This window comes from Tachysurus vachellii, chromosome 1 (genome assembly GCF_030014155.1).
Source record: "Tachysurus vachellii isolate PV-2020 chromosome 1, HZAU_Pvac_v1, whole genome shotgun sequence".
In the NCBI taxonomy this organism is placed as follows: Eukaryota; Metazoa; Chordata; class Actinopteri; order Siluriformes; family Bagridae; genus Tachysurus; species Tachysurus vachellii.
In genome coordinates, this window is record NC_083460.1 from 14,052,785 (window position 1) to 14,078,210 (window position 25,426).

Below are 25,426 nucleotides of genomic sequence, written 5' to 3' on the forward strand. Positions count from 1 at the left end.
AGGTGTTTGACTAGAACCCATAACGCTCAAGTGGAATGCTACTGTAACTAACATAACTAATACAAGTAACATGACTATTGGTAAGAAAATGGTCGTGGCTGTAAAAAAATGTATTTTTGTCGTTTTGTTTTACAGCAACACCACATGCAAATTATTTCGATGAACAGGTAAAACTTGAACAGATAAAAAGGTTTTTATTTCATGCATTGTCAAAATGCCTCGAAAATTAAGAAAAATAAATCTCTCTGTAGCTGAAGAACCATGGTTTCATGTAGTTCCTGGTGGGAGTAAAATATCTAATGGTTTTATCTGATGGCTCAGGTTTAGAGAACTAGAGTCGTTGAACTATATGCAGTGTTTTCATGATTTTATTGGTTATGCTACAGTGTTTTTCTGAGAACTTGGATGGAAAAAGGTCCGCATCTGGAATTTCACATATGGACCGCCACGTCTAGACTTAATCTACCAGTTGATGATCCACTGTATAGACAATTGATGACTGTGCTCTCTTTATCTTTACCATCACCATTTATCAGGGTGAACCACATGGTGAAATTTGACTTTATATTTTCTATCAAATATCCTCCATACCTTTAACCTACTGGTTAGTTCTAAGGGATGAGGAACTCTTGCAGTTAGCCAGTGAGCCACAGAACCACGTGGCCTCCTTTAAGCCCTCTTTTTACTTTAATGTGTTCATGCTGCTGGTTTAAATGAGCTTCATGGAAAACTGAGGCCACACTTTACTTATTTATTTTTTTTAAGCCTGGCAGCAAAGCAGCCAATCTCCTCCGCATGTGGTCTTGGTTGATCGGTTCCCTTAATGAGCTGGACCTACATGATTGCACTGCAAATGAGTGTGCACCAAACTCCAGGGTGCTTGGGCCTCCATGGTGACCAGGTGCTTGGTCTAAATGGAGTGTGGAGTATTTATAGCAGCTGGTTGGGGGCCATATTGGCAGCGCAACTGACCATCATGTGTGACGCTCTAAAGTCTTCAGAGGCTTCATTGTGGCACAGGGGCGCTCAGGGTAAACTGTGTGACAGCCTGATATCAGTTAAATATAGGAAAGCTAAGAGCACTGGAATATATTGTCATTTAATCGACAATGATCTGGCTAAGTGGACGATTTATGTGACTGAAGGACTGATAATGGCTCCTGGTGCTCTTTTGCAGTAAAAGGTCCATATCTCTTGAATAAAAAGGTAATAAAAGGCTCACTCTTTTGCCACGATCCGGACGAATTACCATATCAGGTTACACATGCAGATGTATGCTAATGTCACTGACTTTATGTAAGGGAATGTAAATAGAACTGTAATGTGCCATCTTAACTCTGCACCAGTGGCGATAACTCATTTATTCTCATGCTTAATCATCATTTTAACATTAAAAAGAATATTGAATCCAAGCCTTGGCATGTGTGAAGGCTATGAGAAGCCTGGAAATTTGATTTCAAATTTAAAATGTGTGGTAGAATCCAATCCAAGAATAAACACTGAGCTTTTGATGGTGTTACATCCGGTTAATAGCCCAAATACTGACTTCTCTTAACCAAAACTCCACTTTGAACCAAATAAATATGTGTATATTACCTGTTTATCAATTCTGGTGAAGCTGTTATTCATATAAGATGTTAGCAACTGTGTGTGTGAAGAAAAACAAAGTAAATATTTTCTCCACAATCTCAAAATGACGTGATAACAGTCAGGATTCACTGTTTGTGCCTGGAGACGTTTGATTGATGCCTTAGACAAGAAAGTTCTAGAATGCAGAAAATGTACACTATCATAACATGGTGAGTTATGGCTAATTAGCAGTCTAACCAAGTTGGCAATTGTGGTTGCATTTACGACAGTATTAGCATGAAATCTGGAGCAGATGAGAGCTTGATAGACTAAAGCTGCATCATTCTCTTTAGGTAGCATTGAGGCAAATACCACTTTGCCACTATCACCCAATTGTTGGTAATGTAGGACCTAGTTAATAGACCAGCATTTAGGTGAAAGTGTTTAAACTAAATAGAACTAGAATTACAAATGAGAATTTAATTACAAGTTGGATTTTTCGTTTAAAGAAACATTGACGTTCATATACTACAGGTTTTAGATAGATCATGAGTTGAACAGAAGGCAGTGAGTGCTGTTCATGCTGTGCAGTGCATGCTGGCTCATCGCTCTGTCCTCTGTCTCTGCACTTGAATACAACTTCACTTGTACTCTCCACAATGGCTGTGATGGATTTTGTGTTGCAATGCTGCAGACCTTTTGGTTTTATCTGAATGCATGCTCGAGGTTCTGCTCGAGTCATGCTCCTGTGTAGGACAAAACAGAAACAAAGTACACTGTCCTTGCTTTTAATAACCCCAGGACTGATGACTATGTTCCAGAGTGCAAATATTCAGGCTGATGCAACCAAGGCAAATACAAGTAACCTGGAAAATGTCCCAAGCTAGTGTGATAAAAGAGGTAAAATCTTTAATCCAACTTTCTCACTGGGCTCAAGGGACACACAGGAGCCAGAGGCCAGAGGCAGGACTCTTCATCAAGACTGCATGTAAGCCTGATGGTCCAAATGGAGGCTCAGGGTGGGACTGAGAGCAACATCAGAACAGTAAACCCAGAAAGTCTGTAATAGTACTCAGAACAGAAACTAGAGTCCAAAAAATGGTCCATTTTTCCTTGACTAAGAGAGGATCTAGTGCTAGTTCAGAGAACTAGTTCGAAAGGCAGAAATAGCACAAACCATATAACTTAAGTGAAGTGTCAGTGCATGGATCTATCTGTCTAACATTAGCATGGTCACTTCTCAGGCATGTTTCTCCTTCTAAAAATAAAGTATTCACCAAATTTGTGGCTGGATGGGCTTCTTTAGTGACCAGAGGCTGTGTATGAAGTTAAATGGAGTGTTGAGTATTTTATATCAGCTGGTTGGGGCCATCTTGGCAGCAAGAGTGTCCATCATGATCCATGGATGTTATCTTTGAGAAATTTTCCCATTGTGGGACAAATAAAGGTTTATCTTTTTTAGCTTGATTAGATAACCTACCATACATTAGCATTTGGGAAAATATGGAGTAATAATACTTGGGCTTATGTGTTTATGTACAACTGTGTGAATTTATTTCAAGTTTTTGAAAGTTAAAAGCACTTTGATCAGTGCATGTTTGGCTCTAAAAGTCATAAAGTTGAGCCCAGATGTGGCCACCATATCCTTTCCTGGAGTTATTCTACTTATGCAGCCACACACACCACACCACACACACTGTTTGCGTGTTTCTCTTCTTCCACCTGCCTTTTAATTAATGTTGGAAAACACAATTATGGATGGCAAGCATGGCTCATTTCACAAACAAACAGGTTGAAATGTGAGTGGGCCCGGGTGGAAAGGTGCGGCGTGCCATGTGTAATGTATATGTGTGCGCCGCAGAATTCCTCCCCAAAGGAAGCATTAGCTGGACTGATGTCTTTAAACACTCAGTTCTTTCTACTTAGGCTGCATTTAGCTTTGACTCTTCATGCTTATGTGATTCTGTGATTGAAGGCAATACATACTTGAGTGCAACGGATTTCTGTGGCCAGTAATTTTGATTCCAGCTGCCATTCATAGTGTTAAGCTGAGTAAATGATGCACTTTCCATGCAAACCTGTCTTGTCATGCTTTAAAAAAACAAGGCATGTAGAGCAGTGGCTCTAGATTAGTAGTATTTCTCTCCTTAAAGTTTTCTTTTACTGAGTTCATCAGATGGAAATCATATTCCAGGACTGTTTATTCCAATATCAACCATATTGTGGATTTAATGGATGAGCAATATAAAAGCTGCTCATCTACAATTAATTGATTTGAGCACATTCAAGTCTTCTCTGTAGTTTTTATACAATAATGTTGCAATTAAAAGACTTAAAAGTCACTGACTAATCATTAAGTGAATTAAGACTCTGCCCTCTTGGACACTAGTCTAGGCTTGGACTAAAGACTAAACTCTGATACCATTACTTAGGACTTGATGTGGACTTCATAGCACCTGTGATTGGGTCTAGGATTTAACTCAATGCCTTGGAACTTAACATTTGCATTAAACATTTATATCTAAAGAAACTATTAGTGAACGTGATCAGATGAGAGTTAAAGACCTTGCTGAATCTGTAGCACAGAACTTATACTGTGCATCTAGATTTGTGGCTATAAGCTGTCTTAAAACTCTAGACATAACTCAGAAGATATGACGTTTACTTAACTAAGCTTAGTACTTGGATTTAGACTCCATAGCTTGGAACATTTGAATTAAACCTATAACTTGGAAAACAACACTAAGACTATATTCATACAGCCTGAGAAACAGCTTAGAGGCTGGGGACACTTGGGGCATGACTTAAATTGATCTACAGTACAGTCTATGGCCTAAGAGTCTAGTGTAGGAATCTGTGGACTTGAGTAGGACTTGGGACTTGTAAACCTGGTGTCAATGACTTAGACAGAGGCTTAAATCTTAGTCTTGATTTAGCTGTCTCTACAGCTTGAGAAATTAGGTTCCAATCAGGAAGTATAGCTGTCAATTCTTGGCTCAGATTTAAACATCATACTCATGCCCAAGTCTAGTGTAGTGCAATGTCTCCATACAGAGCTTGAAGGATTGAAGAACAGCCTCACAAATGACTTCTCACATACCATCTTTATATTGATCTTGATTACATCTTTGCTTTTAAAAGAGCTCCATTCCTACTTGTTAACATCTTATATCAGGCCATTATGCTTTAATGGTTATTGGCAAAGGCATAGCATTTCATTTAATCTAGTGCATTCAACTATCATGATTATGTACTGTATGAGCATGACTGTGACTTGGCCATGTGGTTTAGTAAGCATTCAAGATATCATTAAAAAAAAACTGTTCAAAGCCAGGGTTTATATAACCTTTATTCTGAAATAAAACTTTAGCTTGATTTTACATTGAAATCACTCTCTTTTCTTTGATGTGAGCAATGAACCGTCCCATTATGTGCATTTTGAGCTTAATTGGCTAACAGCATGTACCACCATTTCTTTTCTGAGAATAACTAGGCCTAAGCTTTGTTTCTTAGAAAGCTCCACAAACGGACCAGTATGGGACAGCTGGCCTCTGGTTAACTTTTCTCTATTACAAAATGCAGATTTCCACCAAAATCTCCATTTAACATCTCTAAACAAATCCACTCATCTCTGCTCCCCGTGCTTCATTTGTCATCTAGAGCAAGAAAACAATCTAGCCATCTTAAAAATCCAAACATCAGCGATGTTAGACATAGTGGATGTTTTTTGTTGTTGTTGATTCTGTGTGTTCGCCCATTCCTCCAGGAGCAATGCCTGTGGGAGATGAATATTTAAAGTGTGGCGTGTGTGTATTCAGGCTGTAGCTCCTGCATTATTAAAGTACTCTTCATTCTCTTGTTCCGTCTCTTGCTACACCAGGTCACAGAACCATAGCACACTGTTCCAACAGTTTTAACAACAGCATAAACTCTCAAGAATTAGAAGCCTAAGGCCAAAAGGTCCAGCTTAGTCTCTGTTAGCACCTTGCAAACAAGAGGAATATGTTGTTTACCCTAAAACAGGTAATGTTTGACCCAATGCCATACCTGTACTGAATATCAATCTACTTTATCATTTGGCAAAAACTAATACAAAGATATAGCCGTATATTGTAGCCGTTATTATTCCAGAATACATCTAAAATAAATCTAAAACTAATTTTAAGATACAGCTAGCTGCTGTAACATAGGTGAGAGCCACGTGCAGACTTGTTTGCAGACTCTAATTCACATTGTAATCGTAGGCAAATTGCTAAAACAGTTCAGGACATGCTGTTTTAGGCAAATAATCAACTACAGAGTGGTAACTGTAACTGAATATTTTCTCATCACAGCACGTGTTCAATTCCTTACTTTAAAAGACCTAGTATTAATTCAGTTACTCATTTTATCACTGTGTCTGGACCGTTTGACCTTTTGAATCTTTTCTGAGAAATATAATTTTTCAAACTGTGTTGGATGCTAATAAATCGAATAACAAGAAATAACAATATTGTGAGCTACCAAATTCACAGTCACTGTCAGTTAATTAAAAAAAGTATTCAAATACGGTTTAAAGTAAATAAACAACAGAACATCAGACACATGTGATGATATGAAATGTGTAGATTAAGCCTTTCTGATAGTATTATAAAAGTCGTCTTTCTTCGTACACTATATCAACCAAAAAACAGGTGGCAGTGTTCTCTGTTCATCACACACACTATTTGCAATGCAAAAAAAAAGCAGTCAATACCTGTTGCCATTATGAGTGGTGCCTGTTGCAAACTGCTATGAACTTATCTTGATAAAAAAGTGCATTCATGATATGTTCTCACTAGCATCAAAACATTGTGCACTTATGTACCTCTGGGGGTGCAGGAAATAGTGAGGCATTAATAAGAGCCAAAGGCTAAAATGTTTAAGCCAGAAGGTTTCCCTTTGATCTTAGTCCTACATTTTAGGAATCAAGTAGAACATATATTTGGATTTTATTTAGAGAGAGAGACAGCATGAAGAAGATGGACGACTAATAAAGGAGAAAGAAGAAGCATGAGTGAAAGAATGAAGAAAATGAAAGAGAGGGGATGGTGGTAGATGTTGAGCGTGAATACGAGGCATGGGAGTGGAAATTAAGAAAGGAGGAAGTAAGCACATGAGAAAAGGCATGTCAAAAGAAAGGTGGGTAAATGAGAGGAAAGGAAGAGTACAACAGATAGAAAGATAAGGATGAAAAAACGAGACATGATTAAATAGTGTGTAAGAGTAAGAGAAAGACAAGGAAGAGAACAAGAGATCAAGAGAGGAAGAACCAGTCAAGGGAGGCTATAAGAAAGATAGGACAATAAAAGGAGAATGAGAAGGTAATGAAAGAATGACAAATTAAGGATGACATGTTAGAGAATGATGAGGTCAGGAAAGAATGCCAATATCAAAAGATATCAGATGAGAGAAAAGGTAAAAGTCAGCAGAGAACAACAGAACCAAGAGAGAACAAGATAGTCCAGAGAGGAAAATGGGGTACTAGAGAATGGCAGTACATAAGGCCAATGGAGAGTGAGTCAGGATGTGAATGCAGGGAAGAATTAGGCCAGGAAAGAGTGAAAAGTGAGGAATCAGTCCAGAAGAGATTGACAAGCTAAGGACAGAGCAACAAAGCCAGGAGAAAACGATTAGCTCTCGGAAAGGATGAGCAATGTGTGACAATGATGTCAAGACCAGGAAAGTTCCAGAAGGCCAGGCTAGAACGACAAGGTGAGATCAACAAGGCCAGGAGGGACTAACAAGTGCTGTGGAGATTTAGCTGAAGAAGAGAAAATCACAAAGCAAAAAGAAAGAGTGGAGATATCAGGAAGATGCAAGAGTAGGAAGGCCAAGAGAGATCAGAGAGGGCCAGAAGACAGTAATAAGGCCAGAAGCCAAAAACTAGGAAAGGATTAATAGATAAGGTCAAGAGAGAATGATATGGTCAGAAGAGAAATACAAGGACAAGGGGAAGACAGAAGGGCAGGAGAAAGAGAAGTTCAGGTAAAGAACATCAAGGTCAGGTGAGAATGAAAGAAGGAAAGATCGTTGACCACCAACAGAGCCTCCTCAGGCTGTCTGCCAACATCTGGAGCTGCTGCAGCCACTTAACTGCTCTGCTACAGTGTGGCGCCAAGACTTGTGTCATTTCTCACAATCTGCAAGCCACAAAGTGACATTTGATTCCTCTCTCATGTGTGGTCCAGTATATTATTGGCTTCATCTCATTAAATATGTAAAGAAACACTACAAAAAAAAAGCTTGGAAGAATTGGGTAGTGGCTTGTAGGCCAGACATTTGGCTATTATTTGAACAAAAAAAAATAACTGGACAGTGCATATTTACAAGCATACATATCCATACATATCGCAAGCAATATGCGTAACCCATGATCTCTCATACGGTGGATTTCCATACTGTAGTTAGTTTTCACACTTTTTCAAGTTACTATTAACAATTTTCCAATTTAAACCTTTCCATTTTCAAAAGTTCCAGGTAGCAAGTCTTGAAAAGTGAAGCATTTGATGTGGACTCATGAAGGGCTTGATAATGAACTAATGATAATGACTTAGCCAGGACTGGGTTTGAGAATCCCTGCCTTTTCTCTTCAGGGAATTTTGTATCTGTTGAACTGTTGAACCCACGCACATTAAAGCAACGAACTGGAAAGAAAATAGGTCCGTCCTGTTGTTAATGAGATCACGGTGTACCGCACTTCTAATGGTAATGGTGCCTTTTGTAACTCACTTGAATAATTAAAGTACTTTTTTCACTTGTCTCAAAACTCTACAGCTACACAAGGTGATCCCAGTGGGGTGTTAATTGGAATGGAACTCTGCATGCATTTGCTAACCAATTGCATGTTCTCAAGCACTTTATACCCCTTTTCCACCAAAAAGTACCAGATGCTGGTTCAGAGCTAGTGCTGGTTCAAAGTTGGTGCCACTGGCGAACCTTCTAAGAACCGGTTTGCCTTTCCATCGGTTAGAGAGACGTCACAGAGCTGAGTCTGACGTCACTGTATATGTGTCACGTTTCCCAGCAACTTTAGCGCAGCAGTGGCAAACACAAACAACAACAATGGCGGATGCTGCTTTACTGTTAATGCTCATGGCTTTGTGAACCTACATTGGCATCCAAACGCGGCGAATCCAATGTGTACATGCAGCTCCATGTAATTTATATAAACGGAGGTTGTAATCGAGAAAGTACATAACACTATTTTATCATTAACACAGAAAAAATTTTGCCTTAGCATGTAGCTACCTACTATCATGTGTGCTTATAATTGATCATATTGAGGTAAAGTAAAAGTGTATTAAACATTAGTATACTCGAGGTACATTGTCAGATGCGCTAACAGTAACCCCGCCCACAGCCCCTGACACAAGCCGTTCTTAAGTCTAGACCAGTAACGTTTTGGTGCTACTTAAGAACCACTTTTCTGGGTTCAGAGCCGGTGGTTTGGGTGTCGAAAAAGAAAGAACTGGTTCTAAATTAGGCTCTGGCTCCAAACCAGCACTCAAACTGCCTCGGTGGAAAAGGGGCATGTGTGATGCAAGAAGCAACCATGAAGCCTGTGAGAACTTCAGGTGGTTTTCATAGCAATAGAGGATGACTTTTGGTGGCTCAACCACACAAACCCTACTTCTGCTGTTAATATTGTTTTGGGAGGGAATAGAATAAGCACGTCTGCCACTCCTATAAATATCTTGTCAAACCTTCTTGAGGAGGCAGCAAAATGCTTCTTTTAAGTACAGTGTGCTACCAATTGCTAGAGCAGGGAAGACATGAGTGGGAATTTTCAGCTGTTATGGGTTACAGTCTGGGCTAAATATAAAATTCTGCTGACGTGTTCCTTTCCGTGTGGTGCGTGTTGGAATTTGAGCTGGGTTGCTGGAAAGGGGATGTTCATGGGACAATGTGGATAGATGCTTTCCATGAAGGATCACCAAATAGTAAGCTGTCAGGAAGAAGAATTGCTGGAGGTGGTGAAGGTCTGAGATCATTAGGACACCAGTGTGATGTGACCTCGTAGATGGAGAAATACCCAAATAGCATCAACCTATCATTGTCAGGGAGTATTGGGGAGAGAAAAAGAGATGAGCAAGAATCATAAACATTTGGCTTGAAGTGCTAATGGCTTGATAATGCAATGGCAGCAAAGAAGGGCCATGGAATTTATAAGCTTGAAGTTTTCCGTTCCTTAGAGGTTATTCTGTGGTTCTTCATTTTACTAATAGCAAAAAGGCCCAAAGTATTACATTTCATTCTGTTTTGGATTTTACCACCAGATTAATAATTAGAAAAATCTAAAACACAATCAAGGTTGAAATGTCTGGTTGACTGCTGGGGGTCTTCAGCTCCAAGGCTGCCCATTTTATACCTGCTTAGCATGCGGGGATTATTCATTTATTCCATCTTGTCATTCATTCCCAGTAATCATTTTATCCTGGGCAGGGCTGTGATGGACATCCTGCATTGAACGCTGGTAGCCAGTCCAGGTACCTGCATGATTTTGAGAGGAAATCACCATACAGACAGTAACAGGAGCTTTAGCATGCCTTTATTGTACATATAAAACCTATAGATCCACAAAGTGTTGTGTTTCTGAAAATCTCCTTTAAAACAAGATACTCCTTCAAAGAGTGACTCATTTTGAGAGAGTGGCTTTTCTGTCAAGCCAGTTTAAATAAGACATCAAATCAAGCCGCCTTCACATCTGCTTTGGTTCATTGAAGACGCCTTCCCACACATCTTTTCATTTGCATTCGCTCTCATAAAAGAAGACAGAGGAAGAAAATATCAGTACTACAAGATAATCACAAGACATGATGGTTGCTTATTTTCCAGTTGCAGAAGCTCTGCGTTCGCAAAACACAACCTCCAACACATAAAGCATGTTCCTCTGCGTACGAGTAATACAGACATCTATTAATGACAGAAGTAGTGACAAAATTTGCAAGATAGGTTGAGTCAAACAGGCAGCAGTTAGGAACAAGAAACCCCTTTTTAAATGTCAAACGAAGCTTTGAATGAAGCGTAAAAGACATAAACTGCTCGAGAACTTGATTTAGAGGGTGTGAGTACAATCTTATTTATTCATGTTCTTCATATATATTTATTTTTACTTCTGAGGTACTGGCTGATTCACTATTCATATAAGTTGGCTACAGTAGAGATTTCATCGCTTCTGTTAATGCAGAATGTGCAAAGAAGTCTCCATAGGCCAGGATCGGCGTGTGTTTGAGTACGTACGGATTTCAGATCCATGCAAACAAAGACAGACTTCAGAGTGACTCCAGTCTAAAAGATTTCCTAGCTTAGCTTTGGGCCAGAGGGAGCTGAAATATTGTCATTTTTCCCCAAAAAGTAGGGCTGTGTTTGACAGTCACCACAAACGTCAATCTTGTGCTATGGATGTGAACAGGTGGCGCTTACCTGATCGATGCTGAGTGTGTTCGCAGACAGTCACATGTTTCATCAGCGTGTTTCCAAAGCCAGTTAGGCGCTACTCTCTGTAGTGTAAACCCGAGTAGAGTGAAATCTTTTCAGCATGAGAACATCAGTGCTTGTGTTCTTCTTCAGCCCCAGTCTCCAAACGCTCCATACACAATGGAACTTAATTTCAGGCTCCATTAGGTTTCTGTGTGCAGAAAACAAAACGTGTGTATTGATTATGGTTAGTAATGTTATCTAAGGTGGAAGGATCTCAGCATCTGGAATGTGATGAGAGAAGACTGACCCCATAGCAAGAGACCCACTTTTCCTTTTGCACTTGCAGACTCTTGCTGTGCTTAACCAAAACTCATAATTTCTACCCTCCAATGAGGAAAAATAAAAGTAAATGCCACCTCACCTTGGAATTCCTTCGTGGACACTTGGGAATGTTTCCTTAAACCCTAAGTCAAAAAAATTATTTATGTTGAAATAAAAAAAAAATATGAGCGCAAAAGAACTTTGAGAAAGTCGAATGTATTTAGAGTAAAGAGTAAGAGTAAAAATAAGTAACAAAATAGCTTGAATACTGCAGGTTTAAGACATTAATACTGAAAATTATTAAACGATACAGATTCAAAAGTTTGTAACCCCCTCCTTCTGACCTTTCTGAATGTAATGCAGTAAATATTCTCTAATTCCCAGCTTCCACATGCATTACACTATGTTTTTTTTTGCAGTTAAATTAGAATATAGAGGTACATTTTTCTTTGTTCACCCAAAAACCATGTGGAATGCAAACCTTCATTGAAAGCAACGTTCTAAACTTGGAACTCTGTGATGATGAAACAACTTTGAGCATTGCCTCATTCTTGGAAAATTGAAAGGTATTCACTTCAACTTTATGGATTTCACATTTATATTCTGTATGTGGGAGTGTTATTTATATTCTTCTGCTACCGGCAGGCTGAATGGGCACAGTGAGAAAAGGCTTGATGTGGTGCCACATATTGTGCCTTTGCCACCATCATTATCATCACTTGATCAATAACCCCCTCCTCCCGACATCTGAGCAACATCAGACATCTGTATTTCAGGTGTACCCTGGATGAGCATTGACAAAATGCATTGGCATCATTACACTATCATCAGCTTTATCATTATGGTCCAAATCTAATCAATAAATCTGTTCCTGGATCCAAATGATAGCAGTGACCAAAGTTTTCTTCTGGAAATCTTTCTGCAAACAGATCACATCATGTGAAGTGGGTTTAATATGTCATTTGACAAAAGTTATTTGTAAATAAATCTTTAAAAGACAAAAGAACCTAAAACAACAGGGTGTATTTTAGGACCTCTGTGCAGAGAGTAGAACAGTGGACTGCTTTGTACACACAAGTTTTATTTTTCTTATAGCAGGCCAAAGCATTTGGTTCAGATATTCCTTATTTGGCTAAATCTAAGAATAGGCAACAGTCTAGACGAGGTAACTGAGGAAGTAATCCAAATTACAAGCTGGGAAATGGCACTAATAATAAATAGTTGGATAACTAACAAGTTTCCTGGTTTCATAACTGTGGATAAAAATATAGTGGGTGTGGTCAAAGCAGAGCATATATTTAAATATATCACCACTTCAGTAGCTTGCATATTTACAGATCCGAGCAACTGCGACTATTTTTTGTGACGTTTCCGCTTTTCTGCTTTTGTGTGTGTGTGTGTGTGTGTGTGTGTGTGTGTGTGTGTGTGTGGGGTGCATTCCAAGCAGCTCTCAAACATTCAGTGTGTTCAGCATTCAGCCATAAGATCGAGTGTAGGATAGATTTATAGTGATATGATGAATGAATAGGGATATCATGATGCTGTAGCTTCACTTCAGCTTCACTTGCGTATTATTAAATAATCAATATGGATACAAATGTTAGGATTAAGAGGGCAAGAAGGCATGGTTTGTTACTCTGAGACTAGATAACAGCTGGCAAGATGGTTGCAGTCAGTTATCTTAGAGAAAAGACAAGATTACTCAGGATTCTTTCAACACAAACAGATTTATTTTATTTAGTCAGAATGTAGAATTTACTAAAGAAATCACAAAGATCTATAGGCATGTCAGTGGAGTTTGCATGGTATATTCAATTATTCAAATGTATACCTTTGTAGTAAATGCATATTGTGAGTTTTTTGCTTATTTTGAGGGTGTTAATTCTGTCTTTTAGTCGATATTAATAGTAGGTGGCATCAGAATAATGTAGTTTTGGGTTGTTTCAAAATATTGGTGGATTATTTTGGGGTTTTGAGATATTATTGTCCAGTCTTGGGTGTATTTCAGCCTGTTGTTAGGAGGTGGTTTTATTCTGATGGTGTTTTTAATGTCATTAGGTTGTCATTACAGGTTATTGTGTTGGGGTTTGTGTGGGCTCCCTGAATCTGTAAGTTGGCGTTGTTGGGTATTTTGAGGCAATGTTTGGTGTTATTATCATGCTAAATGTTGTGACTTGGTGTGATTGGGTAGTACAAGATGTAAAAAGCATGGCTGCTTTGCATACAGTAGGTAGGTGTAGTTCAGAGTAGTTGCGAAGTATTAGCAGTTTTATGCAGTGTTTGGGTTTTATCAGTCAATGCTGGGGTTTTTTCAGCATATCAGGACTGTTTAGAAACGTTAGCAGTATTTGGGGTTGTTGAATGATTTGGTTGGTAGGTTGGTGTTGTGTTCATTTTGCTGGGAGTCTGGTGGTGTTGTACTGATGGGATGCATTGAGGTGTTGCTGTGTAGTGTTGTATGGTGTTGGTTCTGTGTTCCTGACCACTGTAGAGGAGTTTAGTGGTTGCATATTGACAAATATTTGGCCTGTCTGATGTTTTGTTCTTGAGTTAGTACTTGAGGTAGTTGTGGGGTAATTTGTTTTTCTAGTGGTATGTGCGATTAAATGTTGAATTGGGTGTTGAGTTCTTGCTGAAGCTGAGCAGTGATGGGTGTAGGTTGGGTTGGTGTGTGGTGTTAGGTGCTTTATGAGGGGGTGGAGTGTAGTATTGTTGGCTGTATTGGGGCTTGCTGAGAGCCGGGTGGTGTTGTGTTGTTCAGCGTTTTTGATGTTACTTATTGCCTAGTCATAGCTGTATGATTCATGTTGTGTTCTTTCATATTGCAGGGGGTATATGGGTGCTAATTGAGGCAGTCTGGTGCTATTGTTCAGGGCATGAGGCAGTAGATATTTAAGGTATAAATTTGGTATTTTTACACTGTTGGGTGTAAAAATGTGTTAGCCATGATCGTGTGTTTTTAAACATGCTTGGGTGCTTTATTTTGTGTTATCGTTCAGTATTATTGAATCTTCATAGCTGTAGTTTTTCATATAGTTTCATGTTGTTGGGCTATGAGCCTGGCTCAGTTGTCATTACCGTTAATTGTTAATTGTGTTTGCCTTTTAACCAACACGGTGTTGAATGTTGCTTGTATATTTTTAAATATTCTCAGGGCTCATAATGCATTGTTTCACAAGGCTGGGTGTTATTTTCTAGTCCAGTCAAGTGTACACTCTGTCAATTGGCTCTCAGTGGGACACACACACAAAACAGGACTCCTTCTTTTAAATCACAATTTCTTTTTAATTGGAACAGCAACGCAGAACCGATCATTTAAAAAATTCCTCTGATAAAGTGTTTCAATCAAAAGAGCCTTTAATCAGGCACATGGAATGGGACTGGCTGGAGCATTTAGGAGTTCAAGGTTTCAAATTTCACCACATGCTGCAACAAATCTGTCATGCTAGCTGTGACTCAGCACATACAAACACCATCATGGTAACAATTCAAAATCCAAAAAAAGAAGCGAAGAGGAAAGTTAAGCTAGACAACCCCTGTTCAGCGGGAGGTTTTCCGGAGGTTAGGTTGACATTTTGTGATGATGTAACCTTTGCATTTAACGGAGAAGTCAAATAGGCTCCTGTAAATAGGAGCTAAAAGCATGCACTTGTTACTCTCCGGTGTCAGAGCACAGTAGCCTGGAGGGACTTGCTCTCTACGAACCTAATGAGGGCTGCATTAGCCGCAGAGGGCGCCTACCCACAAACCTCTGCGGCAATCTGTGTGTGTGTAGGGGGGATTGCAGCCTCTCGATCTTTGTCTCATCGTCCTGCTCCCTCTTTCTTTGTCCACCCTTCCCTCCCTCGCTTGTTGTCTGAAGTGAATGTCAGGGTCCACGCGGAGGAGCGCTCGCCATGGTAACAGTGCTCTGTCACGGCATGATGCTGTGATGTGACAGCATCGATGCTGCCCTTTGGCATGACGGACTGGCACGTCCCTGCTGTGCCATGCTGACTCGAGTGCTCAATCCATCCTCCGACATTCTCCTCTCTGTTTTTTTTTTTTGAATTAAGCATCTGTTAAGCACCATGACTAACTGCTATCAGTCTTAATCTCTTAATTGCAGGATGTTCTACAGCAAGTGCTATGCGGCAGAATATTAATAGGAATCAAAATGTTTATTATTAATCCATTATGACTTGAATAATCTTTTAATTACACCGGATCGCTCGTTTATCCGACAGTGCTGAATTTGCTCTCTTTAGCGATTCTTATCAGATGCCTCCAAGCTGTCAATCATGTGAGATTATTTTTCATCGCTCTCACGATCTCTGGCATTGTAGCTGCCGAACGTATGTCCTCTCAGTGAGCGGTAAACACCGGAAAAATGGAAGTGTCAGGAATTTAGTATGCGATAATAAGCGGCGCAGGACATTATTTACAATGCTGTATCCTTCTGACCTTCTTATTCTATGCTGTGCAGCAAAAGGGGCCTCAGTAATTGTTGAATAACAAGGTTCAATTGATTTGGAATGAGTCGGTTCCTTTGGCAGCGGGACAGGAAACATTTATCATGGCACTGGATGGCCTCCCATCAGACACCAACTCTCCGGGGCCGTGTGGAGGCCTGGGTTATCAATCCCTGCTTAATTCTGTCACTACTGCAGAGATACAGCTGCAACCTAAAGATGCACAAATTACCCACAAATGCATGCACAGCTAATAATTCATGAAACAAACAGAACAAATTCGAATCATTAAGTGATGTAGATTTATATCAACAAAGAACAATCCAGAGGAGACAATCATGACGATGATGAGGAAAAACTTCCTGAGATGACATAAGGAAGAACAGAGCTTACTGTGAAACACCAAAACATCTAGCTAGCTAGTTAAGCTCACTCCACTAGCTCACTACTTAACTGTACATGTTTTGTATATGGAATTTCAATGTAGTTTGTTTGTTTTTCTCTCTTAAATGAGTCCTGATGAAACCTGATGTCTACCAAATCACATGTTGTTCATGTTGATCACAGTGGCCTTAAACCATGATGCAGAAAGTTTTAGTTATTATTTAAATTGATTTCTTCTGAAACATTGACAGTAAGATTGATCAAACTCTCCACCCAGTACCAAACACATCCAACATATACAGAGCTTTATCTAACCCACTCTACTCTCTCTGTGTTCTCTACATGTCTCGGCTGCAGTGTTTATGAATAAACAATGACAGACTCGCTCTCGTGTGACTGTGTCAGGTTCATTCTCAGGTTAGAGCTCCTGCTGTCCAATCCCCTTGTTCCTTTACCACAGCCTCACATGTTTCCAAATTACATCTCAAACATTCTGCTGCTTTTTTTTTAAATCTACATTTTAATTAATAAAGTATGAAATACAGCTGAAGCGTTTCTGTCTTTTCAACAGAATAGTCAATGACAAACTCAGATTTACACACACAAATTTATGAAAAAGGAAGAAAATGGAAACAAATAGATGTGAGAGAAGAAAATATGGACATACAGAGAATGAAACAAAGAGGTTATTAAATAAAGATTGTTTCAGTTTTGAGTTTGTATTAAACGTGTGTGTGTGTGTGTGTGTGTGTGTGTGTGTGTGTGTGTGTGTGTGTGTGTGTGTGTGTGTGTTATGGAATCAGATGAAGGGGGATGTGGTCACCTAATGGTTAAGGTGTTGGTCTACCAATCCCAGGACCACCAAGCTTCCACTTCTGGGCCCCTGAGCAAGACCCTTAATCCTCAGTTGCTCACTTCTAAGTATAAAAGTCATCAGAAACAACAAAAATGACCTGTTTTAAAACCCTGTCAATATTTTTCAAAGAACTTGGTAAAGGTATATATGCATTATAGCCTGTGTTTCATATTCTAGTCGAATCAGACTGAGTTAGTCTAGTCAGACTGTGTGATTGGACTATAAATGAATTGGTTTCCTAATTCAGCTCCAAAAGCGTAGTTCAGATCTCGTTTATGAAATAAATGTACTGAAGCCCTGGAAAAAAGTTGATCTGTCATGTCATTTAATAAATTAATTTTATTTTATTAGTCGTTTTCTTTTTTATCTCATAATCTTTTAATTTCGACTTTTTAATATTGCACAATCCATCAGTAATAATAAACAATCGAATATTCACTAAGTAATAGTTCATATTTGAGAAATCACAAAACTGTGAGCTCTTTAGTCCTGATGATGTCATGAAACTTGCAGATAGATGTTACTGGTGTCACTGGAGACTCCTTCTGAAATTTCACCGTTTTTTTAGGGTTTTAGGGTTTAGGGTTCAATTAGGGTTTATTTTTTTTTGTTGTCAGTAAATAACAATATTCTAATTCCATTTATTGTCATGCGTAGACAAGCCCCTATTGTTCTGTTTACAAGCCCCTGTGGACGATAAGAACGAGTGATTGAGCACGATAATGTAACATATTTGCTGTGATAGATAACTGGTATAAAAAGTTGAACTAAAATATTACACTGCACTTATTTCACCATGAATCAACCGCGATATCTGGCTTTGTCACGAATTTTACTTTGCGTCTTTATTTATTTACTTATTTATTTCTAAGCTGAACAATCTCTTGTGGCTCAGTGGTGTGTGTGTATGTGTGTGATGGGATTGTTGTAATCGAAAATAAACCTGAAAGCATGATGCAACCTGCGATAACAACGCAAACGGAACTGTCTCACTCTGAGGAATGTTTTCTGCTGTCTGATTGGCAGGTGAGGAAGTGTGTGAACTCTCCAAGCCAGGTGTGTGTGTGTGTGTGTGTGTGTGTGTGTGTGTGTGTGTGTGTGTGTGCGTGTGTGTGTGTGTGTGTGTGTGGTGACTGTTAACGCTGAAGGTTTTGGAGGCAGTGATTAAGACGGCGCAGGCGTCGTCGCGAATGTGAGCCGAAATCCTAGCAGTTTCACACGGTCGAATTGTGCCTAAAAGACAGCAAACGCACATATTCAGCCTTGTTTTTCGTACATAAACACAGTATGTATGTGTTGCTTCTCCCTGTGGGATTTTACCCCCTCAGCCACACGACGGCTTTATGTCTTGGTCTCTTATGACCTCCATTAATACATTAAACATAAGAAAGAATACGTGTGGCAGCAAAAAAGCGATAACAAAAAACAACAACAACAACATAGCAACACTACTTGAAAACTAAGCTGTTAGCATGCTAATGATGGGAAGGTTAAATTCTAAAACAAATACGAACAGACTGAACAGAAAATGTTTAAACGAATACAAAGACAAATATGAATATCAGGTGCATTATTATTATTATTATTATTATTATTATTATTATTATTATTATTATTATTATTATTTAAGAAAGTTTGCCAGAAAGGGCATGACTCAAACCCATCAGAATCCATGAGTGATGTAAAGTTTACATTGTTAACATTGTAAACGTGAAGCTCGAAGAACAACCAAAGACCACGTTCGTTAATGTGAACATTAACACTAACATTACTCGTCGATAGTTCAATTCAAGTCAATTCAATTTATTTGTATAGCGCAAAAAAGCAGCTTACTACTATATCTCTAACATCTATCGCTAATGAGCAAGTCGGAGGCGACTGTGGCGAGGAAAACCTCCCTGACATACCGAGAAGGTGGCCGAGAAGTGCAAAACAAATTAACAAATCCGAAAACAAATTAACAAATCCGAAAACACATTAACAAATCCAAAAACACATTAACAAATCCGAAAACAAATGAACAAATCCAAAAACAAATTAACCAATCCGAAAACACATTAACAAATCCGAAAACACAAAGACAAATCAGACAACGCGGAAACGGTACTGTAGGTATCGTTTTTGAATGGAAACTTACCGATCATTGGACAAGACACCTGTCACTCAAGATATACAGGTATGGAATCTTATGTGTAATGTGTAAAGTTCTCCGTTTAAATATAAGAAAATAAAAAAATTAATCCACAATAATCCATTCCATCCATCCATTCCAACTTTTCCCTGCGGCAGACTGTTGAACTTCATGTATACCTTGAGTGACAGGTGTCTTGTCGAATGATCGGTATGCGTTCCATTCACAAACTATACCAACCTCTTCCGGGTTGTCTGAATTGTCGTTGTGTTTTCGGTTTGTTAATGTGTTTTCGGATTTGTTAATTTGTTTTCGGATTTGTTAATGTGTTTTGCACTTCTCGGCCACCGTACTGAGATGATATGAGGAAGAAACCTTGAAAAGAAACAGACTCAGAAAGGAACCTCGTCTCATTTGGGTGACACTGGACAGGAAATAATGTCAGTGTAAATAATGTCCTTTCTAGTTAGGTCACTGGTTTGGTCTGTGGTCATGCCCACTTATGAGCCATATGAGCTTCTTATTAGCATTTTACTTCCAGCTCAACATTCTCAGTTTTGATCCAAGATTTCAGCGCCGCATCACCTACGTCAGCTTCAAGTGTTCAGTTCAAGTGCTGCTTGAGTGTGTGTGAGTGTGTGTGTGTGTGTGTGTGTTTGTGAGAGAGAGAGAGAGAGCGACATGTGTTGAAAGGCTGAAAGTGTGAGACGGTTCAAGCGGGTTGCTCAGTAATGAGCCGTGCTGAAAGAAGTGTTGAACTGAAGCTTTATAAATTATGATTTTTAGCTCACAAAATTGAAGATGATTTGTAATTTTTTTTTAAGATACAAAAAAAAAATTATTTTGGTGTATTTCTCAAGTGTATATTAGCTATAGTAGTATAAAGTAAAGTAAGGGCTTTAAGGGACAGGCAAGAGTGACATTTCCATTTATTAATGTGTGTGTGTGTGTGTGTGAGAGAGAGAGAGAGAGAGAGAGAGAGAGAGAGAGATTATGACTGGTGTTTATTGTAAGTGTTTGTTGCCTTTTTTGGACTCCTTTATCATTTGTAATGTTGATCCCATTTAAAACAGTTCGGGTCAAGCCCAGCCATTTTAGGGTCATGACTGAAGACAATGTCCCCTCCAGAGACGAGCTGTTTTGTGTTAAGGTTTTGTTCAATCCGACCATCGAAGATATCCTCTCTAATGAATATGTTTTTTTTTTTCATTGATTGTTGCGTTAAATCTTACCCATATACAATAGTGCTATTTTCTGATTGGCTATTGTGTAGCCTCTTTTTGATTGGCTGATAAGTGTCAGGCTCGACTAAGAACTCCAGGGGAGACGCGCTTGATTCCTGCCTGGTTCCATAGAGACAGCGGTGTGGACTGATACATTTTGGGTGCTGCGGCATATTAAATATATGATAAATAGTCAAAAAGTTTTTCTGCGAGACAAATACAATGTGTGGCGGGAGTGTGTGACTGTCACTCTCAATGCGTGACACTTGACAGCCCTGTATAGAGTAACACACACTCAGCATCTTAAATGTCGTTTCTTTGTATATTAATTGCATCTGTAGTAGCTACCCATACAGCAAGCTAGCTGTAGTGTTGTGGTTTTTTTATCGACGCAACTGATGATTTATGTGGTGTAACGGTAGCTAGCTAACTGTTTTGTGAAAATTATGTTATTGAGGTAAACATTGTTATCATATGAGGTGAGTGTGTGGTTAACTGAGAGTGAAGTTGGTACCTTATAGCAATTAGCATTCCTTATTTACCTTAGCAGCCAATAAATTTACTGCTTTCTTTAAAAATGATTAAAACAACATTAATAAAAGAAAAAATCACAACGGAGAAAAGTTACAGCTTTTCATCTGACTTTGTTTACCAAAGCGCTGACACTGGAGACTCCTTCCAGATGTCTTGCTAAATAACCATCCCCGTACAGAAAACCTTACCATAGCGACAATGTATAATGAGCTGTAACTATAGAAACCATAAGAACGAGCAAGTTTTCATAAACCTGCACTACTGTCAAAGCTGCTGTTATAGGATATTAATCAACATCTCCCGGCCAATCAGAATCCAGCAATTGGTAGAGTTGTGGTGTAAACAACTGTTATTAATTCCTTATGGAAAAGAATAATATAATAAAATTGTATTTGTTTTTCATGACAGATGGAATAAAAAAGTGGTTGGTAGTAGACTGCTTTTTGGTACCTACTCTAAGTGTGTGTGTGTGTGTGTGTGTGTGTGTGTGTGTGTGTGTGTGTTTGGCTGGTTGCCCATCAGGGATCAGGAGCTGTTTTTGGCAGAGATGCAGTAGTAAAGCCAAAAGCACTTCAGATATGGAAAGAGTCCTAAAAGTCATAAAGCCTCCTAGCTGCCGGGTCGCTGAGGCGCTAACTACCTCATCCCTGCCTTAGAGGCAGCAGCTGAGCACTCAGTACTGTAGATCCTCAATCTGGGACAGAGTGGAAACAATGCAGAAATATCACAAATAACTTTGTTTCAGTGCAGCTCAGGTGGAGAAGTTGCTTAGAAATGAGGAAAAACACGATTAAGGAACAAACGATTCAAGACGGATGACAAATTAAATGGAAACAACAACGTAAAGTGGCTTGGTAACTTTGGCACAGATTCTACAAATACTGGACTAATGAACATCACATATAAATATGATTTATAGATGGAAAAGTGCTGAATTGTTCTGTAATTGATCTGTAAGGTTTTACACCTGAATCCAAGGTAAAAAAAATGTTATAAATGATATTTACAAATTTCCAGTTAACATGGTATTTCAGTGTACCAGAGTTCTAATTTGAATGATTTTAAAACCTCCTCTGGTCCTCTGTGCTTCTCAGGTATTTCCACACCATCTACTTGGGCATACGGAGCAGGCGCAGTGGCGAGAACGACCGCTGGAGGTTCTACTGGAGGATGGTGTATGAGTATGCTGATGTCAGCATGCTCCACCTGCTCGCTACCTTCCTGGAGAGTGCGCCTCAGCTTGTCCTGCAGCTCTGCATCATCATCCAGACTCACAAACTTCAGGCCGTGCAAGGTAATGCAATAAATATCATATAACATGCCAATGAAGGCTAGGGACTGATAATGTCCCTATAATGGTTATAAAGGCTAGTGAAGGCTTATGAGCAGCTATTAAAGGCCAATGAAGGAAGTGTTGCCAGTTAATACAGATTATTTATGAATTTATTTATTTATAAATTTCTCCAAATATTGAATAATAATAATAATAATAATAATAATAATAATAATAATAATAATAATAAAATCTGGCCATTTTTAGGGAAAATTTGAGATTACTTTTTGCAAATTTAATGCTTTATATAAATGACCACATTTTTTTTTTTTGAATCAGTAAGGCTGTGGGCGGCTTAGCCACACTCCTCTACCCTGCAGTGTGTGTTTGTGTTTAAGTTTTCCAACAGAAAAAAGGCACAGCAAAATCAGTGACTTTTTTCAGGAGATTTGCCAGAACTGTGCACTTTGCACTTGGTCTTTTTTTTTGTGAGTAAAGTTAGAAGCGCTTGTGCCATTTACACCCAGAGTCTCGCTGATCGATTTCTGAAACTCTGTGTTCTCTCGGCACGACTCGGACTTATTGATCTGCTACAATAATCCTATTTTTAAGTTCCTTACAACAGAAAAAGCATCTTTTAATGCGTGATTAATGAGTGAAAAAGTGGATTTATCGTGAACATTATTACACATTGCATTATTACATATTGCTTAATTAAATAAATAGTGATACGTGGCTACATAGGTACTGGATTTTTATTCAGTACTGCCAATTCTCTCTCTCTCTCTCTCTCTCTCTCTCTCTCTCTCTCTCTCTCTCTCTTTGTTACATTTCAAGAGCTGTTCAGCTTCAGGGCCCTTTATAGGAGCTTATTTAAAGTTCGTTGTAAACTCTGCGTAGAGATGGCATTTTTATGGTATTGAAGATGTAATTAAAGATGTTATTACGTATTATCGGCCAATGAAATTGTGTTATTTTCCAATTTGACCACAGTTGCGGAGAACAGCGGCTTCACGGCGGCTTATGTCTAGTCCTGAGTTGTCTATTACGTTGCCATTCTACTATTTTGTTTTTTCCCCACTGAGGTTTATATTGATGTCAGTTGTTTTTAGAGCAGATGTAGCTTTATGTGTGAAGGTTATTAATGATTAATAGCGGTTAGTGGTTGCACAAACACACGCGCACACACACACGGTAGGTATCCTTTAGAAATAACAATATACCCACTTACACAGACACCATATTGAGTCACCATATGGATATGAATAGTTTTGTGTCTATGTATCTGACAGTTCTGTATTTATGTATCTGTCAGCCCCAGTAAAGGAGGCGAGGCCTATGTATGTGTCAGCCCCAGTAAAGGAGGCGAGGCCTATGTATGTGTCAGCCCCAGTAAAGGAGGCGAGGCCTATGTATGTGTCAGCCCCAGTGAAGGAGGCGTGGCCTATGTATGTGTCAGCCCCAGTAAAGGAGGCGTGGCCTATGTATGTGTCAGCCCCAGTGAAGGAGGCGTGGCCTATGTATCTGTCAGCCCCAGTGAAGGAGGCGTGGCCTATGTATCTGTCAGCCCCAGTGAAGGAGGCGTGGCCTATATATCTGTCAGCCCCAGTGAAGGAGGCGTGGCCTATGTATCTGTCAGCCCCAGTGAAGGAGACGTGGCTTGTATTTCTATTTGCCTCATTAAAGGAAGCGTGACCTATGCATCTCTCTCTCTCTCTCTCTCTCTCTCTCTCTCTCTCTAGTCGTATCTATGGCATATTCTTTCTGATCACTGCACTGACCTAATTATGTTATTGATCCGGATCTGCCTTCAAAATAACTCAGTGTTCTTGCATTAAGAAAACATCTTTGTGTTTCTCAGAACATTTGAAGTGTGCCATTCGTTGTGATGCTTTTAGAGAGTTACTGATATCGCTGCACGTATTCACGTTCCTTTGTTTTGGCTTTAGACCAAGAAATGGTGTTTTATGCTGCATTTCTTCTTATTTCTACATGGCACCATTTCAGATTCATTCAAGATTATTTAAATGAATGAATGACCTAGATGTGTATAAGCAATTACTTGGTAGATAGTAGCAGGAAGGATAGATTACAGATTGCTGTTAGTCTGTGCACAGAAAAAACAGAGAAGGTGAAAGGAAAGGAGTAAAATATGTCAGCTCAAAGAAATCTGCAGGATATTCCAATGCAATTTAAATTGATTTTAATCACCCAAAATGTATTTCTGCATGTGTTTATCTCATCATTTCTGAAAACCGAAGAAGTTTACAGGTACACATTTTACTGAGAATGTCACTGAAATGTATTGTAGCAGATTTATTTATCTATCTTTACTTTGCTTCAGATTTGTATTAATTTAATGATTTTAAAAAAATCAATATTTGATGTAAACAATAAAAATAAATATTTCTTTATGATTTTATGATGAAAAAAATTATGAAAGATTATTCAATAGGTGCCAAGTAAAAATAGGTAATGACATAAATAAAACAAATCTGTTTTTTTTTTCTTCCATTTTTAATAAAAAAAATGGAGCAACATAAATGGACACATTGATCTGATGAATCTCTTTGTCTTATGAGGTTTTCCAAAATTCTTTAAAAAAATTCAGATAATTTTTCTTCTGAAATATTAAAGTTGCAACAGTTCATATTTTTATATGTAGAAATAAAGAGGAAAATGATGATGAAATGATACAAAAAAATTTAAATTAAAAAAAAACAATGCTTAAAGCCATGTCTATGTCTATGTAGCAGGAGGAAATGTCTGAATGTGATTGGATTTGGCCCTTTATAGACACACTGACTACAGAAGATAAATATTGATATTTTTCTATAAGCAGACAGGATTTAGGGCCGTGTCTTATTGTCTTTTCAACGGAGCAACCTACAGTCTATAAAAACACTAACTTTAGCTAAAATATACTTCATCAGAGGTTTATTACTGAGGTGGGAGATTCCTGCTAAATTCTTTAAAAGGAGGTCTTACAGAAGACATTGCGGTGAGGTCTCTCTCTCTCTCTCTCTCTCTCTCTCTCTCTCTCTCTCACGCACAGACACAGCTACACACACACACACACTCTCCTCCCTCTGTGCCTGTCCTGAATTACTGCAGCCTCCATGAAGAGACGGGAGCATTACGTCACCTCCCTGACTCGGCCTCAGTTCCCGTGGTGACCGTCTCCTCAGGATGTGCTGCATGCGCATGAGGGTGGAAAAGAAGGAAGGATGAGGGAGGGAGGGA

The 25,426-nt window shown here is 38.9% G+C and overlaps 1 protein-coding gene across 1 annotated transcript in view; it reads left to right on the forward strand.

Moving 5' to 3' along the window:
• Positions 1-25,426, forward strand: part of xkr4 (XK related 4) — a 41,353-nt gene that overhangs the window by 5,900 nt on the left and 10,027 nt on the right. The window contains exon 2 of the mRNA XM_060873601.1: positions 22,005-22,204. Within this exon, the coding sequence (XP_060729584.1) occupies positions 22,005-22,204 (200 nt within the window). The remainder of the gene's footprint in view (positions 1-22,004; positions 22,205-25,426) is intronic.